This window comes from Rosa chinensis, chromosome 1 (genome assembly GCF_002994745.2).
Source record: "Rosa chinensis cultivar Old Blush chromosome 1, RchiOBHm-V2, whole genome shotgun sequence".
In the NCBI taxonomy this organism is placed as follows: domain Eukaryota; kingdom Viridiplantae; phylum Streptophyta; class Magnoliopsida; order Rosales; family Rosaceae; genus Rosa; species Rosa chinensis.
In genome coordinates this window covers 66,316,183-66,331,764 of record NC_037088.1, presented here as the reverse complement: position 1 = coordinate 66,331,764, position 15,582 = coordinate 66,316,183, and the positions used below count along the sequence as shown (strand labels likewise).

The following is a 15,582-nucleotide window of genomic DNA, read 5'->3' as shown; positions in this document are numbered from 1 at the left end:
ATTTGAGATTAACAAATTGCATCAGCTTCTTGGCTTCTCAAAACCGTTTCACTATGGATAATCAAAAGTTTGACTTATTCATTCAATCCACTACATCTAGTATCCTATTTACCAGAAGGCGCCAAATTCAACATTAGAGATACAACATTGTCACAGCCATTGAATATATGGTAAGTTGAATCAACAGTGCCTATATTGAACTATTCTTTAGGCAGAAAAAAAAGTTCCACATCTCAAGAACTCATTTAGTGCCACACAGCTTCTTCCTTGGCAATGTAGAAACCTTTTTCGACAACAACATCGTAGATGAGTTTGACTGATTCCTCTAGTTAATTCATGCCTACCCAGTATCATGGGATGTTTTATGAGTTCTGCTTTCTTACCCTGATTTTCTTTGCCTTTTAGTGAAAGAGTGAGTAATTTTGCTTTTGAAATTGCTAAGTTAAATATTTGATGCAAGATTGATTCAAGTTTCTATGATGCAGTACAGCGTAGAGGTTCTTTTTGTTAATACATACACATGCCATTTGCAAATTCATAAACCTTTGTTTTAGTTTGAAACTCACATTCATGTTGCTTATCTAATGCAACAATAAGAAAAGAACCTAAACCATGGATATAGATAATCGACAATGCCTACATAGAACTATACTTGGGCAGAAAAAATGTTGCAAATCTCTGGGACTCATTTGGCTAAACACAGCTGCTTCTTCCTTCCTTGGCAATGTTGAGCTCCTTTTCGACAACAGCATCGCGAATGAGTTTGAGTGATTCTTCTAAATCATCCAACAACTTTTCAGGATCAGGGATTAAATCGGGGTCAAAGGCTAAGCTAATAGTCATTTTGTCAACATAGCTTTGAAAATGCATGTGCAATGCCTGCCACCAAAGTGCAACAACAATGAGCGAAAATTGAGAGAACAAAATGATGAAAACCTTGTTTATTGTATGGTCTGAAGTCAGTACAAGAACAAATAAATGAAACGAGAAAACCTACATGTGGATGGCCGTAAACATTAGGAGCAATGTAAGTAATTGGATGCCCGTAATAGCTAATTTCTTCGAGGGGACCAATCAAGTTTGTGAATGCTAATGTGGAATTACAAAGAACTCTGTGTGCTACTGCTCCAGCTCCCTGTAAAACCATACAACTATCTGTAACTGCAAAACTATACTCCTCTATATGAACAAACAGACAGTGAATAATGATTTTGTACCTTTGCTCCGATTAGTTTGGTTAAAAGATTGGCACTTAAGTATGTGCAAAATGCTTCTAATGAGTGCTTTTTCCGATCCATAAGCAACTTGGCTCCACGAACATAATCCAAAGGGTCATCTTGTAGAGCAATGGTGAAGGGTACCAGGACATATCCAATCCTATTACCCCACTTGGTCTTGGACTTCTTAGCCATCATATCGGCCAGTTCCTGTTATACATGTAATTAGAGAACACTGAAGAAGAACCATTTTCTTAATCAGTACAGAGAACGTGGTTATTGAATTAAAAAAAAAAAACAGCTTGAGGATTGAGCGCTACTCTATTTTGAACTATTGATCACCTGGATCCCAACAGCTGGTCGTAAATTAACGAGAACATTTGCTCTAAGGCGGATACTTTTTGGTAGATTATGTCCCTTCTTCTTTGCTCCCTCATCTTTCTCATTTTCACCTGCTGCTAAACACAAAAATGTGTTATTACTTATTAGATACTAAAGAGTATTTTCCGGTATTGATAAGTTTTTCCTCAAGTATTAATGAACTTGTATGAGCAAGTGGAAAGGATCTGGAGAAGCTACAGTTTAACATGGAAAGCGGAGAAAGTTCAAATTGGCTAGTACGAGTTCTACAACCATAACACAGATTTATCATCTTATCTTAACGTTTTCCAAGTGATAAGAAAGAGAAAAAACAGTACTGGTGACTAAGCTAAAAGTAACAGAACACTGATATAATCTGCTGGATTAGGCCAAGAGATCTTACCATATCTGCAGTTCAAATATCGCGATAGACCCGCCTGTGTCACTCCTAATACAACATCATTGATGGTCTGGTAAAATGTAAACAGCAATTAAGTATGAGTCCCGTGAGATGTTTGAAACAAGCCCCATCAAGCACATGGTTGATCAACCACATTCGCTTATGATGGTGTGACAATGTTATGGTTTCAGTTACTTCTAAAGTTAAGACCATGCTTAGATCAAACCTTATCTTCTTTTTTAATATCCTTTATGAGCATAAAGAGTAGAGAAACAATAGTAGGTTATTCATTTTCAGCCGAAGAAGTTCCTGACAGCCACTGTGCATATTTATCTATCATTATGAATTTGAACAACAGTCTGCTAGATCCATTTAATACTAAAACTATAAGTAAATAGTGTAACTAACATACCATGTTCATAGCATTCTTCACTTGTTTGATGTGATCAAAACTAACTGTTCGATGCAAGAAGCGCTTGGCAGTAAGCTCAACCCCAGGTGGACCTTTAATAGGAGTCTTTGTGTCTTTCAAAACCAGAATAGTGGCTACAAACAGCACAATATCAACAAGAGTGTTCCCTATCAATGTTACTGCTGACCAAATAGCCAATAACAACCACCAGAACACGCTCGATTCACTTGAAGAACTATCCTCATGTTTCCTCTTGGTTGGAACACTAGGCAATGCATCCGGGTCCGATGTTTTTCTGGTACAAGCTAGTAGAAGTGACATGAGGGATGCGCCATCCCCAATCGAGTGGTGAATCCGAATCACTGCAACAGCTTCTGCATCAGATGTTTTGACATTGAGGATATGGACTTCCCATAGTGGCTTGGAAAGGTCAAGAGGGCTTTTGGTAAGGTGGGAAATGTAGTCTCTGACAAATTGGTCAGCATCCTCCATATCTGAATCCATGTTTGGAACAATAACATGGTCCTCCATATTTATTGGAACTTGTATCCATCTCTTTTTACCACATAAGTTTCTATCCTTCACCTATTAACAAAATTTTATAACAGTAAAAAAAAAAAAAAGATCCATGTTCCCAAATTATAGATTGTACTTCAGATTCCAATCTGAAAAAGTGATCTTCTGTACCCTACACCTACAGATGTCCAGTCAAGCCAAATCATTGAAATGGCATAAACCAAGATCCATGTACAGAAAGCAAATCCAGGAAAAAGAAAAGGAAACACATTTAACCAAGCAAGAGAAAAGCAACTATTGTAGACCATTATGCTAGAGAAGCAAGGATGATTAGGAAAATTTTGCTTCAAGCTGTCTTTAACAGCTTCCAGATTGATTCTTGTCTTGCTGCCTATTGTTAAACAATGTAACAGCTGAATTTCGGTGAATGAAACAAACTGCTGCCGAGCTTAGAATTAGGCTTTGGATCTTCATTAGAGAATAAATATTCATCATGACATTCTCCAATTTTATGTTTTTGATTACATGTAGGTCTGTTTTATTTTCCATCTTTTCTTCTCTTTACATCCATGGCTTCAACCATGCGATGTTTAAAATGTGGGGATTCTGGGGAACTGATAAAGTTTGGAAATAAAAAGCCTACCTAGTAGCAGTAGTACCACCTTGCTTTCCTTGTTGGGAAAATATTAGGTTCTACCTAAGATTCTACTGAAATAATGGAAATCCAAGGCTTCATATACATTTTCACTAGAGCTAGAATGGTATAAATTGACAAATCACCGCCTCCTTCACACAAAGATTCTGAATCACATTGCCTAATAGAAACCCTGTTCCATCTCATTTTTTTACCTAACATGTATGCTATCCTCGTTCACCTATCAACAAGATTCTATAAAGCTAAACAGCTACATTAACCAAACTGTATATTGTACTTCTTGAAATGTTAATGTCAAGGGCACAAACCAAGAACATGTATAGAGCAATGTACTAAAGGCACATTTGATCACAAAAGAAACGGGAATAGAAGTATTTTGTGTTTACCATTTTGCTAGAGAAGCGAGGATGCTTATACAAGGTTTCCTTCAAGCCGGCGCTGATTACTTCAGGATGGATCCTGATGCTGCACCCCATTCTTATGACAATATAGCAGCTGAACTTTGGTGAGTGAAACAGACGCGCTGCCGGGCTTAGACTTGGTTGCTGATCTTCCATCTCTGCCCCAAAGTTCAGTAGCAAGCTGCTTGTGTCTCCATCTGGGTCTTTTCTTGTCTTTATATACATGGCTTTGGCCAGGTGATGGTTTCATATGTGGGGATACTGGGGAAAGTAGAAGGTTGGGAAATTTGGAGCTTGGGTCGATCAGAGACTGTTAGGTTTGGACTAGGTGAAGGTGGTGATTCAACTAAAAGTTCTATAGTCCGGAGTTGGAAGGTGCGTGTTAGATTAGTAGTGAAGCTTGGTTTCCTTATTGGGAAACTTCTATGAAGACTGGAATAACAGAATCTGAGGGGAACCCTTCCATTTCTGATAGAAACTCTGTCTTCGCCCGATAGCTCCAGACACATTCTTTCTAACAAGTGACCAAGGCATTGACTTTCAGACGTGATAGTGATGGGTTACGAGACTAAGCCCAAGAAAGAGGGACCCTGAGTGCAATAAAACCACACTTAATTATAGGTGAATCGGTAGGTTATTATTTGATGGGGGCGTAGCTCATATGGTAGAGCGCTCGCTTCGCATGCGAGGGGCATGGGGTTCATTTTGCTCGATTCCCCGCACCTCCATTCATTTTGCTGGTGTTTTTTTTTTTTTTTCCGCTTAGATTTATATTCAATCGACTTTGGTTAGGCAGATCAAGTATGCTTCAGCTGCCGACCTAGCTAGCTCTTTAAATTGGATTAACTTTAGAAGGTATCTGTAAAAGTACTCTAGACGGTGCTCGATCAATCACTGGCGAGAGCAATAATAGCAGTAAAAAGTGGGCTTGGACGCCAGTATGCGCGTCCCCCAATATTGAGGTCATGGGTTTTCTATGTAATCTAGCTTTATATAACTATATAAGAACACCTCTCTCCCTATTACTGAGCGAGCAACAAGTGATGCTGATCCAAGTCAGGTTAAGGGGAGAGTTTTGAAGAAGCCTACCCGACAGAGGAAAGCCCTAAAAGATGTAACCAATGGAATTGCTGTTAGACCCTTTGTTATTCAACCACAAGTTGTTTCACAGGCTCTTAACTCATCTGCTCCTTCTCCCTCAAAGGCCTCTGACCCAAATGATGTTGTGAGTACTCTATTGGGAAAGGATGAGAATGTTTACATGGTCGGTACAATATCATTGGTGTGTGCTAGCTCATCTGGGGTAAGTAAAGATATTATTACTGAAGATGGTAGTTCTAATGCAGATATGGTAGGTGTAGTTTCTTCTTCCATGGAGGAAACTAGAACTACGCATGGATAGGGTTATGCCCTTGGCTTTCACTCTCTTAAAACTTTGTTATCATGTCGAGTATCTTATATTGGAATGTAAGAGGTGCTGCAGACTCCAAACTGCCTGATATTATTCAGGATTTGAGAAGAATATATAGATTTAATGTTTTGGCGATTTCTGAGCCTCGAATTAGTGGAGACAAAGCTAAAAAGGTTGCAAAATCTTTGGGATTTTCGTCTTTTGCTATTGAGGATGCTAATGGTTTTTCTGGTGGTCTTTGGCTTTTATGGGATGAACGACATGTGAAACTTGAGTGGTGGATAGTAATTTTCAGTCTATTACCTCTCTTGTCACTGAATCTGCGGATAAGCAATGGTTCTTCACTGCTGTTTATGCGAGTCCTGATCCTGTTTTACGTGATGAGTTATGGTCCTATTTGGATAATTTTAACTCCCATTGTACTATCTCTTGGCTTATTGCTGGTGATTTTAATGAGTTAATTTCAGATGCGGATAAACAAGGGGGACGAGCTGTTCTTGGTGGGGGTAGGTTTGCAACTTGGGTTGACAGAAACTTCATGATTGATATGGGCTACATTGGTGCTGATTTTACTTGGAAGGCTACCAGAAATGGGGAAGAGATTTTGGAGAGATTGGATAGAGGCATCTGTAATATTTCGTGGAGACATGAGTTCCCAGATGCTTTTGTTCAGCATGTTGCAAGACTTAAATCTGATCATTGTCCTATTTTTCTCAGTTTAAGTAGAGCTCAAACTCCTTCTCTAACTCTCAAACCGTTCCGTTTTGAGGCAATGTGGCTGAATCACTCGGGGTTTGGAGAATTTGCAAAGCAAAATTGGTCTATGGAGGAAGTTTCAATCTCCAACAAAATGGCCTTGTTTACAGATGCAGTGAAGAAATGGAATGTGGAAGTTTTTGGGAATATCTTTAGGAAAAAAAGAAGATTGATTGCTCGCCTTGCAGGTATTCAAACGGTCCTCTGCCAAAGGAAGTCTCCCTTTCTTGTGAATCTGGAGAAGGAATTGACGAAAGAATATCATGAGATTTTATCCAGTGAAGAGATTTTCTGGAAACAAAAATCGAGAAATACATGGCTGAGAGAGGGGGATAAGAAAACCAAATTCTTTCATCTGTCCACCATTATTCGTAGAAGAAGAAACAGAATTGAAGGGCTTGAAGATGAGTATGGCACTTGGAGGACTGATAGAAATTATCTGCACTCTATTGCTGTTAGCTATTTCAAGGGATTATTCAGAGAAAAGAATACTTTAGGAGTAATTGAAGCTATTCCTAATCGTTTCCCAAGAATTGATCCAAGTGATCTTGGTGACCTCAGTCGTGATGTTTCTGAATTAGAAATAAAGACTAGTATGTTCTCCATTGGTGGGCTCAAAGCTCCAGGTCCTGATGGAATTCCTGCAAAGTTCTTCCAGGCTCATTGGTCAACATGCAAAGATGACATTATTAAGATGGTTAAAGAGTGCTTTGATAAATGTGAGCTCCCTGAAAACCTGAATAACACACTCATTGCTTTAATTCCCAAAGTGGCAAGCCCTCTCTCCATGAAGCAGATGAGACCGATTAGTCTTTGCAACACTTTGTATAAAGTGGTCTCAAAGATCATTGTGCAAAGATTAAGGCCCATGATGAGTACGCTAGTCTCTCCTACTCAGGTTAGTTTTATTCCTGGCCGAAATATTACTGACAATATTATTGTAGCTCAAGAGCTTTTGCATAAGTTTCGAAACTCCCGAGGGAACCTTGGGTTTATGGCTTGGAAGATTGATCTTGCTAAAGTTATGACAAGCTTCAGTGGCATTTTATTAAAAGTGTGCTATGGGAAGTGGGTATTCGGGGTAAATTATTACAGCTGATGATTCAGTGTTTTACCTCTGTTAATTCCAGAGTCATAATTAATGGAGAAGCCACTGAAAATATCAGTCCAGAGAGTGGGCTAAGGCAGGGTGATCCTTTGTCCCCTTACCTGTTTGTCTTATGTATGGAGAAGCTTTCGCATTTAATTAATTTTCAAGTAGAACAAGGTACGTGGAAACCGGTGAAAATCTCTAGAAATGGCCCTGCAGTCTCCCATCTTTTCTTTGCAGATGACTTGATCTTATTTGCAGAGGCTTCTCTTTCTCAAGCTGAGGTAATGCGTTCTTGTATTGATTGCTTCTGCTTAAATTCAGGCCAAGAAGTAAGCTTTGAAAAATCCTCCCTTTTCTGTTCTCCAAATACTGAGGAAGGGCTTGCTACTCAATTATCAGACATTTGTGGTTCTCCATTAACTGATGACTTAGGGAAGTATCTTGGAGTGCCTCTGCTACACTCAAGAGTTACCCCTGAGACTTATAAAGGCCTAGTGGAGAAGGTCCAACTCAGACTCACTTCTTGGAAAAGTCATACCCTTTCGATGGCTGGGAGACACACCCTAATTCAATCGGTTACAGCTGGACTACCAATTTATACTATGCAATCAGTAAGACTTCCTATGTCCATTTGTAATACTCTTGATCGTTTGAACATGAACTTTCTCTGGGGGCACAATGAAGAACAGAAGAAAATTCATCTTGTGAAGTGGGATACAGTCTGTAAACCTAAATGTTACGGTGGCTTGGGTTTGAAGAAGACTTGTATGATGAATCAGGCTGTGCTAGCTAAAACAGGATGGAGGCTTTTGCAACGGGAACAAGAGTTGTGGGCCCAGGCTTTGAATAAAAAATATCTCAAAGATGATTGCATTTTGCGAAAGCTAACATCACCTTTTCCTTCTAGTTCTAGTACATGGAAAGGCATCCTATATGGAGCGCAACTGCTCCCTCAGGGGTCTAAATGGAGGATTGGATCTGGGACGCAAATTTCCTTCTGGAATGATAATTGGACAGGTCTTGGTGTTTTGGCTGCTACTGCTTTGAAGCCTATTCCTCCCAATCTCGAAGGGCTAAGAGTGTGTGATGTTTATTGTGGTGGATGGGTTTTACACCGGGTGCAAGAATTTCTATCTGAGGATGTGAAGTTAAAAATTTTGAGTATGCATGCAGGAGGTATTCGCAGTGGTGATGACACGATCATTTGGAGGTTATCTCAGAATGGTAACTTTTCTGTTAAAACTGCTTATCACTCTCTGTTTTTGAACTTGGAACATCAACCATGGCTATGGAACTTTATTTGGAAGCTTCAAATCCCTCATAAGGTGAAAACCTTTTTATGGACCCTTGTGCATGATAGATTGCTAACGAATGACGGCAGAGTTCGTAGAGGCTTGGCTACTGATACTCGTTGTCCTAGATGCGGCTTCCCACTTGAATCCTTGAACCATCTTTTCAAAGACTGTAATATTTCTATGAGGATTTGGCCTGCCCTCCACCCTACAAGTGAGTTCTCCTCATCTTACACTCTTCCTTTCAATGATTGGTTGCTTGTCAATTTAAAATCCTCTGTGATAATGCAATACGAGGTTCCTTGGTGTTGTTATTTTGCTATGGGGCTTTGGTATATTTGGAAATGGAGGTGTAGCATCATCATGGATCATACTTTTAATTTTCCATTTTGGCCTAGTTTAATCATTCATCAGTCTACCAGAGATTACTTTGAAGCAAATATGATTACACATGCTAAACCCCCAAGACTGATGGCTCAGCTGTGTTGGCAGTTTCCTCCTAAGGATTGGTTTAAGTTAAATGTTGATGGTAGTTTTCACAAAAACACTGGGATTATCTGTGCTGGAGGAGCCCTTGGAAATGATAAGGGGGAATGGATGAATGGTTTTGCTGTCAAGTTGGGCATTGGTCAAGTTGTTGAGGCTGAACTTTGGGGGCTTCTTAAAGGAATGGAAATGGCTTGGCAGAATGAGTGTAGACAATTGAAAATTGAAATGGATTCACTTGTTGCGGTTAATTTGGTCCTCTCTCCCATTGCTCATCTCCATCCTCTTTATAGTATTGTGGCAAGTTGTCAGGAACTCTTGAGTAGGGATTGGAATGTGTCCCTTATCCATGTTTACAGAGAATGTAATTCAGTGGCTGATTTGTTAGCAAATATTGGGCATGGTTTTGAGCCTGGATGCAGATTCTTTAGCTCTCCTCCTACTGATGTTGTGCCTCTTCTGGAAGCTGATCTATTTGGTTTGTCCAAACCCAGATTAATTGTGTTTTAGGTTTTTGTCGTTTGCCTTCGGGCTTCCTTGTAATAAAAAAAACTATATAAGAACACCGAGTAAGATTCATTCTTGAGATGATCAAGTGCCATGTCACTCTTATTCTTCTTCGATCTCCTTTTCTTCGTTCAAGAACAGATCGAGATTAGTAAACATTATACATGGCATGGTCGAGTAGGTACAGCACTAGGTAAGATTTCTTGCTCTCTCTTTCTGAGATTTATTGTGATTTTGGACTGATTTTATTATGATTTTGGTAAGTATGATTTTGAACTGGTTTCAGTCTAATTTTGAACTAATTTCGGTCTCATTTTAGATTCATTATTGATTGTTAGTTTTTTTTTGTTTTTCTATCGATAAACTTTGTTATTTTTTTTTCCTATTGATAAACTTTGTTATATGATCTATATAGATACATAAAATTGAGACCCTCATTAGGCTGAACATGAGGATCTTTGTTGCCCTCAGCACCGGGCTGTGGAGTTCCCCTATGTTCTATTGACATGTCTGGTGATGGTGGCTCGAGTGAGAACTTATGTGTTATCTGTTCTTCGGAGAGACCACGACAGTCGGCACGAGAGTGCGGTCTGTAACTGGAGGTCTTGTGGTTTGGACAGTTGGCGTAAACCTTTTGGTAAGGGTTTGCGCTTGATTTCCCAATGGTTGCGGTCACAAAGAAACGCTATGGGTCCCACTGGGCGTGCCAAAATGTTTGGCTCCAAAACCAGTGTGGGTGCAAACTGTCTCTTTTGAGCATGTGAGCAGACGTGCCAGCACCGTAGGGTGCAGTCGTTGGAGAATCCATTGACCTGACTTCTTGATCAAACGCCGTGGACGAGGAGAGCACCAACCTCGTCACCAGGTTCTTCTCTATGCCTTTCGGAAAAGGACTTATTGCCTTACGGATAAGGGCTTTGGTTATGATATCTTCGCGACACCGAATCAATACTCAACATTGTGGGTTGAGCAGAGCAATCACTGAGAAGTTTGGAGAAAGCACGGGTTTTGCTAAAGCGTGACTTTAGCTTCGCTGGGTTGCATGTAGGATTGCTCTAGAAAGGCTTTGATAATCTGTATGATTAGTTGATTTGAGAGTTGTCCCTAATTTGTCCTTGAAACCTGGTATTTATAATTAGGGTTTCGACTGTTCCTTGCCATAGAATGATTATTGATTGAAGTTTCTTATTCAATCTCCGCTATTTGATTCCAATAAGGGCTTGTTTTCCTTATGGATCACGGAATGGGCGAAGCTGTAATCCAAACCCAAGTAGGCTTATTTTTGGGCCGCAGGTATCGGTCTGCTGTACTAAATCCCCTACGGGATCTTGCTAAAAATACTTTTGGACTCAAACAGGAAGTACTAAATGAATCTAACTAATAACTCGTAGTATATTTGAGCATTCAAAGCTTAAGAGCTTGTGGCTTCTTGAACATTGTCCAGGCCAGACGTTCCTTTTAGTGTTCGTCTACTCTTTCCCTTTGTTTATACTGAATCATACCAACTGGGTTTTTTTCTTCTTGTTTTTTTTTTGTTCAGCTTAATTGTATCAAGATAAAATAGGATTGTGAAATCTACAAAAATTGAAGAAGGTCCAACTACGCAACTACCCACATTGGAGGTACAAAAAAAATATTATTGATTTTATTAGACGATGAGTATTGTGAGAAAATTAGAGAGTTGTAGATAGCAAATTGGTTATTTGTAAAAGTAAGTTAGAAGTTTATTAAGTGAGGATGTCTAAATACTAATTTTGGAGGTATGAATAAAAACTTTCATAATTTTTATGTGTGTCTGCTTTAAAAAAAAAAAGTGTTACAAATATTATTAGTATAGACTACATAGTGTTGGCCTCGCATGCGAGAAGCAGAGGTTCAATTTCACTCACCTTTCATCAATGATGGAACCAAACCCACCCTCTAGAATTTAGTATCTTATATATATATATATATATATATATATATATTTGTGTATATATATATATATGTATGTATATTGGTATTTTCAGAGCACCATATGTAGCCTTTGTCATCAATGACAATGATGAACCAAAACTCACAGAACCAGCAGAAAATTTGGGTACATAACAAAACAGTAAGTACTATGCTATACAGTTTCCTTTTGAAAGAACTGCATAGATCTATTTTATACATTCTGCCTCAAGGTTGAGATGGTAAATCATTCTAAGTTTCGCGGCTTACAATCATTTGGTCAGGTAAAACAGCTTTTTGCTCTTCTACGGTTTACCCCTAGGTTGATGTCATGTACTATTCCCTACCTTACAATAAAGCCAAACCAGTCTCAATAATTGAATTTTGTTTCCTTCCCGTGACGACATTTCCAGTGTACTGTAAAGTCAAACTGATCTTGACTATAATAACTTTGGCAAAATAAAAGGAAAAAATCATAGACTAAGGGAGCTTAATTACTTCTCCCGATTAAATATTGACTTCTCTACTTACACTTAATAAAACTCACTGTGTCGTTTAAAATGGATGTCAATAATTTTAAAATGTGAAGAATACTTTCATAAATAACAAAATAATAAATTTAAAGAAAAACGAAGGGAATTGTAAGTTAAATTCATAACTCCTCTACTGTAAAAGTAAATAGAAATTGATCTACTCATTTCATTAGATAGTCATTTTATATAGAGAGATGATTATAATAGAAATATCAATTATAATAATAATAGTAAATGATGATTGAGCTGTAATCGCTAATTCCTTAACGGTGCGTTTGGATGAGAAAATTGTAAAATCCGTAGGAATTTATAAATGATGGAATCTTTAATTCTATCAATCTAAAATTCCATTAATTGTAAATTCTATTGTTTGGTTGCATCTATTTAGGATTTGAAATGTGTAATAAATTAAGAAAGTTTAAAACAAATAAAAAGATAATATAGAAAAAAGTCTTGTTTTGGAAATAAAAATTGAATACTGCAAAGGAATTCGTAAATGACACCTATTTTGATGGAAATTGAAGTGAGGAATTTAAATAACGAATTCCTTCGTTTTTTTCCACAGAGAAATTTAAAATTTCCAATCTGATAATGCCAAACGAGGGAATTGGCTTTTAGGAATTATGAAATCCTCACTTTCAATTAAATTCCATCATTTTTTCTCTCATCCAAACACACTCTAATTATCTATTTGTCAGTTAGTTTGACGAAGACACATAATATGTTTTTCCTTTAATATTTACATCAATTTGTAAGTTTTTTTAATACAATACATCAATTTGTAAGTTGGGTGATGGTGCGAAGTGCAATTGTGGCTAGGGTTTAGCTAATGAGTCTGAACTCATATAATATTGGGATTATGATATTGTACTTGGCCTTTTTCTTTCTATGTTTTGTTTCACTCTACCAAGCTCTACCAAGCTTGTAAAGCATTCGCGAGGATAACTAATTTTACACAAAGAGGTCGTACATAATTATGCACAAATTAGAAGAAGATGTAATACTAATTTTTTGTTTTTGTAAAATTCATTTTTTCATTAGTTAAATGTCAAATTTATTTATTTTATTTTTTGAGAAGATGAAAATTTCATTAATAACCAAACAGATTACATAGCATTAGATCCATAGTTACAGGACCGTCAACATGAGTGACTTCCATGAGCCAAAAAGGCTCAACCCCTAACCAAATTTGACGCTCACACCCGCGAGCTACAATGAGTAACCACCAAACATGTACCGATATAACCCAGCCACCAACCTTACGATGAACTGTTTTCACCCGTTCGGACACCGCGATCCAAAACCGCCAGACCACGTGTAAGGGTGATTTACCATCACGTTGATAAGCAAAAAGCACCGACAAAAGACTAGACCACGACACACCAATGAAACCAAAACAACCTAACCCTCGCTCAATTGAGGAGAGACTTATTATACCTAAACAAAAACCAAAACCTTAAAAACCTAATCAAAAACCACAAACTAAAAACCTAATAGAAAAGAGAATTCGACCACCGTAACACGCTTTCAATTTCCTCGACCTCAGACCCCAACCACTAGCAAACCACCGCCTTAATCCCAACCGCACAATCTCACCCCATTATAGCCACCCAAGCCCGCCATGTGGCCTTCCACCTCCACTATCTACATAGTCTCCGACCATATCTAGGACCAAAACTAGACCATTGACAAAGAAGAGCACTGAAAACCATGAAAGTGGGAGCAATCTGCACCGCCTCCATAAGCCTGGATATGCTGACCACCACCACCCTTTGACTCTCCACCTTCCTATCCCCTTCCATCTCGGAGTGAAACCATCCCAGCCGCTCACACCCATCAGATCCATAACCAGGATCCTCCACCCCTGTCGTGACCCAGCCAAAGGCCTGAGAAAGAAAACCATCGTTGTTTGATGCTGCAGTAGCCAAAATTCTCTCTCCCCATAAGAAACTAATAAGTCCACCACCTGTCCAGCAACATCCACCACACGCCGACGCAGCCAGAAGCCGCCATCGACGTGGGAAAGCCGCCGGACAAGCCACAGCAACAAAACTCTGTTTTCCAACCCTAAGTTTTCCTCCGGATATCTCGGAGTATGTTTTTCTCCACTCTTCAAATTTATTAAATTCTCCCAAAGAAAAGAAAGAAAGAAAGATGCAGCGTGGTCCAAACTACTGCCCATGACACTCAAACATTGCCGCATGGGAACACTGCACAATAAGAACGCGTGTGAAGAACTAAAAGTTCAATGAGAATGGGGATAATCAAGTTTTTTTTTACTCTTTTTCTTCTAAACCTAACTCTTTTACAGACTTTGACCTGAAGCAACTTAGACCATCTCCAACGGAGTGGTCAAATCCACGTGGAGGGTAAAACGGTAACAAATGACTGATGAAACACTCCTCCAACCCATAGGTCATACACACGTGGATTTGACATTGAGGCTTGCTCTGTCAAATTTGACAGCCCCAACTCTCTCTGTCTTTTATTTTTTTATTGTTTCTTTCATTCTCCCTCTTTCTTTCTCGCCTCTCTCTCTCTCTCTCTCTCTCTCTCTCTTCCCTTCTGCGTTCTCACCTTTTATTCTGGAATTGAGGAGACAAATTCAAAGACTGGAGCTTTCTCAAGGAAACCCATACCCATTCGAAACTCAAGATGCTGATAATGATGGGAAAAGCGCGTTCTCCATCTTCTAATTATTATTACAGTAGCAGTGGCAGAAGAGGCATGCCATTTCTTCACTCTACTCCTCCTCTTCTTGTTGTTGCTGCTTTATTTCATTCTCACATCCTACCCAGACCAAAGCAACTCATAAAAAATTTTCATGAATCCTTCTGGGCTTTGATGGAATGGCAATTTGAGATCTGGGATTCGTGAAGGCGTAGAACATAAAGCTGAGAATCAAGCAAATTTTGATTGATCTGGGCTGTGATTGATCAATAATTTGGGAAGAATAGTCGGGTACCACTTGATTACATAAACAAAGAGAAGAGTAAAGAAGATCGTAGTTGGGTACCATTTGATTATAGAAAGGAAGACTGATCAATGGGTAGAGATGGGTGGGACTTGATTACAGAGAGAGAAAAGAAAGAAGATATCGAAAGAAACAGAAGCAGCAGAGAAAGAGATGAGGATGAGATATTTTTTTTATAAAAATTAATTATATTGAGAAAAACAAAATAAATAGAATAAAATATATTAAAATAACATACAATTTTGACATATCGGTTGGATTAAAATTAGGCAAAAATGAAGGTTGCCATGTCACATGTCAAATTTGAATTTGACACAAATTAAAAGAAAACTCCATTGGAGATGATCTTATACTTCCACGGTTCCACCATCAGACTCTTCTTCTAGTAAAAGATGTGTACTTACCCCGTGACAATAAAAACAAGCTGAACGAAGCTCAAAGATTCTGATCATTCCAATATTTGAAGAAGAAGAAGAAAAAGTCCTCTTAAAATAAAAGGTGGTCTGTTATCGTTTTTGTACCTTTTTTGATTTTATGAACATTCTCAACTTTTCTAAAGCTAATCTCAAATAAGTAAAATTGTTTTTTTTTTTGTTATTGAAATTAATTTGTCCGCTTTAAAAAGAAAACATAACAG

The 15,582-nt window shown here is 38.4% G+C and overlaps 2 protein-coding genes across 3 annotated transcripts; one reads left to right on the top strand and one right to left on the bottom strand.

Annotated features, from left to right (window-relative positions):
- Positions 1–447: 447 nt before the first annotated feature.
- LOC112183332 (O-acyltransferase WSD1) lies at positions 448–4,597 on the bottom strand. Of its 2 annotated transcripts, none has more exons than XM_024321678.2 (7): positions 3,947–4,597; positions 2,390–2,974; positions 1,981–2,047; positions 1,560–1,675; positions 1,218–1,427; positions 998–1,135; positions 448–879 (listed from the first exon to the last, which is right to left on the bottom strand). In XM_024321678.2, exons 1-7 carry the CDS (start codon positions 4,184–4,186, stop codon positions 694–696), a joined length of 1,542 nt encoding a protein of 513 aa, XP_024177446.1. In that variant the 5' UTR covers positions 4,187–4,597; the 3' UTR covers positions 448–693. The 2 variants fall into 2 exon arrangements, with proteins under 2 accessions (XP_024177446.1, XP_024177447.1); XM_024321679.2 differs by having other exon boundaries at positions 449–879; positions 1,560–1,672; positions 3,947–4,593.
- On the top strand, positions 4,202–9,509 carry LOC112172576. Its single transcript, XM_024309981.1, has 5 exons — positions 4,202–4,336; positions 4,968–5,312; positions 5,668–7,196; positions 7,259–7,395; positions 7,543–9,509. Exons 1-5 carry the CDS (start codon positions 4,202–4,204, stop codon positions 9,507–9,509), a joined length of 4,113 nt encoding a protein of 1,370 aa, XP_024165749.1.
- The last annotated feature ends 6,073 nt before the right edge of the window (positions 9,510–15,582 follow it).